Source organism: Myotis brandtii, unplaced genomic scaffold, assembly GCF_000412655.1.
Source record: "Myotis brandtii unplaced genomic scaffold, ASM41265v1 scaffold520, whole genome shotgun sequence".
NCBI lineage: Eukaryota > Metazoa > Chordata > Mammalia > Chiroptera > Vespertilionidae > Myotis > Myotis brandtii.
In genome coordinates, this window is record NW_005369827.1 from 760,567 (window position 1) to 763,132 (window position 2,566).

Below are 2,566 nucleotides of genomic sequence, written 5' to 3' on the forward strand. Positions count from 1 at the left end.
CTGTAATAATCTGAACAATAAAGATTTATTTTTTTTTAAAAAGAAAAGTATTTGAGAAAAAAATGCAGGTCCCAGGACAAGAAATGTTAACCTGGTGCATATAGAAAGGCTTCAGAAAATATGTAAACCCTCTAAAATAGTATATATATGTACCAATATGCATTTCTGTAGGCAGAATATTTGCATACCATTCAAATTATCAAAGGGACATATGACCCAAACAGAAGTTAAAGCCTACTGTACTAGAACTGGTATACAAATGTCTAAGATTTTGCTACTTTTTGTGCTAGAGACAGGAAAACGAAACTACTTTTTTAAATTGAGTTGGAGAGAAAGAGGAAGGGACGGGGAGAGGGAAGGAGAGGGGAGGGGGAAACACTGATGTGAGAGCAAGACATGGATAGGCTGCCTTCTGCACGCCCCTTATCAGGGATCAAGCCTACACCCCGGGCATGTACCCTGACCAGGAATTGAATCTACAACCAGAAAGACTAAATTAAGTGTCAATATAATCCAAAATTCTTATCTACTTTATTGAACATTATTAACTGCTGTTTTCCATTAACAAAGAGCAAAACTGACCAATATGTCTTCTTTTCTTACAAGGGCTTTGTTTTTCATCTGCACCGTGAAAAGAAATTCTAAAGAAAAAAAATAACTGCAATGTAAAGTATCTCTAGGTGAAAATGATCAAATAAAGCTGACTATACACGTTGTTGTTCACGGTAACTGACAACAGCAGAGGCATCTATGATGCCCCTTAAACTCTATGTAACATTCCATAAACAGTCCTTCCTGCCCTAGCTGGTTTGGCTCAATGGATAGAGCGTTGGCCTGTGGACTGAAGCGTCCTGAGTTCAATTCCAGTCAAGGGCACATGCCCAAGTTGTGGGCTCGATCCCCAGTAGGGGGCGTGCAGGAGGCAGCCAATCAATGATTCTCTCTCATCACTGCTGTTTCTATCTCTTTCTCCCTCTCTCTTCCTCTCTGAAATCAATAAAAAAAATTTTTTAAAAAGTCCTTCCTGAGAAAATTAGATTATGAGTAGAATGTAAATGTATACTGCCTACCACATGCTAGGCACCAAAATGGAAGCTTTACATATATAATCTTGTTTAATCCTCAAGACAATTATTTAAGGCAGCTGTATTTCCCCCACTTTTATAGGTAAGAAGATGGAGGCTTAAAGAGTGTAAAGTTAAGCCCCAAACCACAAACTGATTAAATGGCACAACAACACTAAAACATCCCCTCACTCTCACCTTCAGGACTCCAAATCTCATCAACTTTCCACAACACTGTAGTGCCTGAAGTATGATCGTTTTATGGAGGCGGTATAAACTAGCGGTCAGAAATCCCTGGGTTCTAATTCTAATTAAACAATATTAGTTGTATGACAAATGGTTGAAACTCTGAAAGCCTTCTTTACCATCTGTAAAACTAGAATGCTGTGAGGTTTAAGTGAGAAAAGGTAGTAAAACAAACAGATCACATATTGACCTGAAGAAGATACTTACTCCAAGGTAGCTATAATCATTAATTTATCCCTCTTGGAAAAGAAACACAAGGTTTCCCAATTTAACATAAAAAAAAACTTCCCCCCTCACAATGCTGGCATTGTGACAAACTGAAGAAGGATTGGAAAAATTATGTCTAATTATTCAGTATATTCTGGTGTAATGAACATCATAAAGTGTCCATTAAGTTAAAATATCTCAAACACAGGCCTGTATCTATTGCCCTAGCACCGTGAATGTCTGTTTTGGCGGCTGCATAATTATCTCCCTCCTCATTTAAATGCTTTATGCACAATCCTGCACTGAGGTTTCTGGGTTGTTGCTGTGAAGATGTTAACATCAGGTGATAAGCGATGACAGCTGTCAAATGTATTACATCTGTTTTACTGAGTCGTCCCATCCACCCTTGGAGGATGGGGAATCGTGTTAACCCTTTGACTTCTGTGCACTCATCAAAACAAAACAAAACACCCTCCCCAGGCCCTAGGTCTCCAAGCGCCTGCGTGAGCAGCTCCTGAAACTGTTAAAAGCAAAGTTGAAGGCCTGAGATAACTTATTCATAAGAAAAAAAAAAGTTTGTTACATTCCTTTCCCTTAAGACCTAAAGAAGCTTTGAACGGCCCTAACCGGTTTGGCTCAGTGGATGGAGCGTCGGCCTGCGGACTCCAGGGTCCCAGGTTGGATCCGGTCAAGGGCATGTGCCTTGGTTGCGGGCACATCCCCAGTGGGGAGCGTGCAGGAGGCGGCTCATTAATGTTTCTCTCTCATCGATGTTTCTAACTCTCTATCCCTCTCCCTTCCTCTTTGTAAAAAATCAATAAAAAACATATTTTAAAAATAAATTTAAAAAAGAAGCTTTGAAAGCTTTACCTAGGACCTCAGCCCAGGTCCGGGGCAGTGCTGAGCAGGAAAACCACTGTTCTGCACCCCGAAACCTCCTTCGAGACTCTTCCTCCCTCCCTGCCCCCAAGAGTGGGAAAGAGCGCCACTGCCGCGCACCCCAAAAGCCCGGCGCGCCGGCTGCCAAGCGAAGCGGGGCGACCGACGCC

General features: G+C 41.5%; 1 protein-coding gene across 1 annotated transcript in view; it reads right to left on the reverse strand.

The window, feature by feature from the left end:
• RFC1 (replication factor C (activator 1) 1, 145kDa) overlaps positions 1-635 on the reverse strand; it is a 75,954-nt gene extending 75,319 nt beyond the window's left edge. The window contains exon 1 of the mRNA XM_014548670.1: positions 583-635. Coding sequence (XP_014404156.1) covers positions 583-621 — 39 coding nt within the window. The 5' untranslated portion in view covers positions 622-635. The remainder of the gene's footprint in view (positions 1-582) is intronic.
• Between the last annotated feature and the right edge of the window lie 1,931 nt (positions 636-2,566).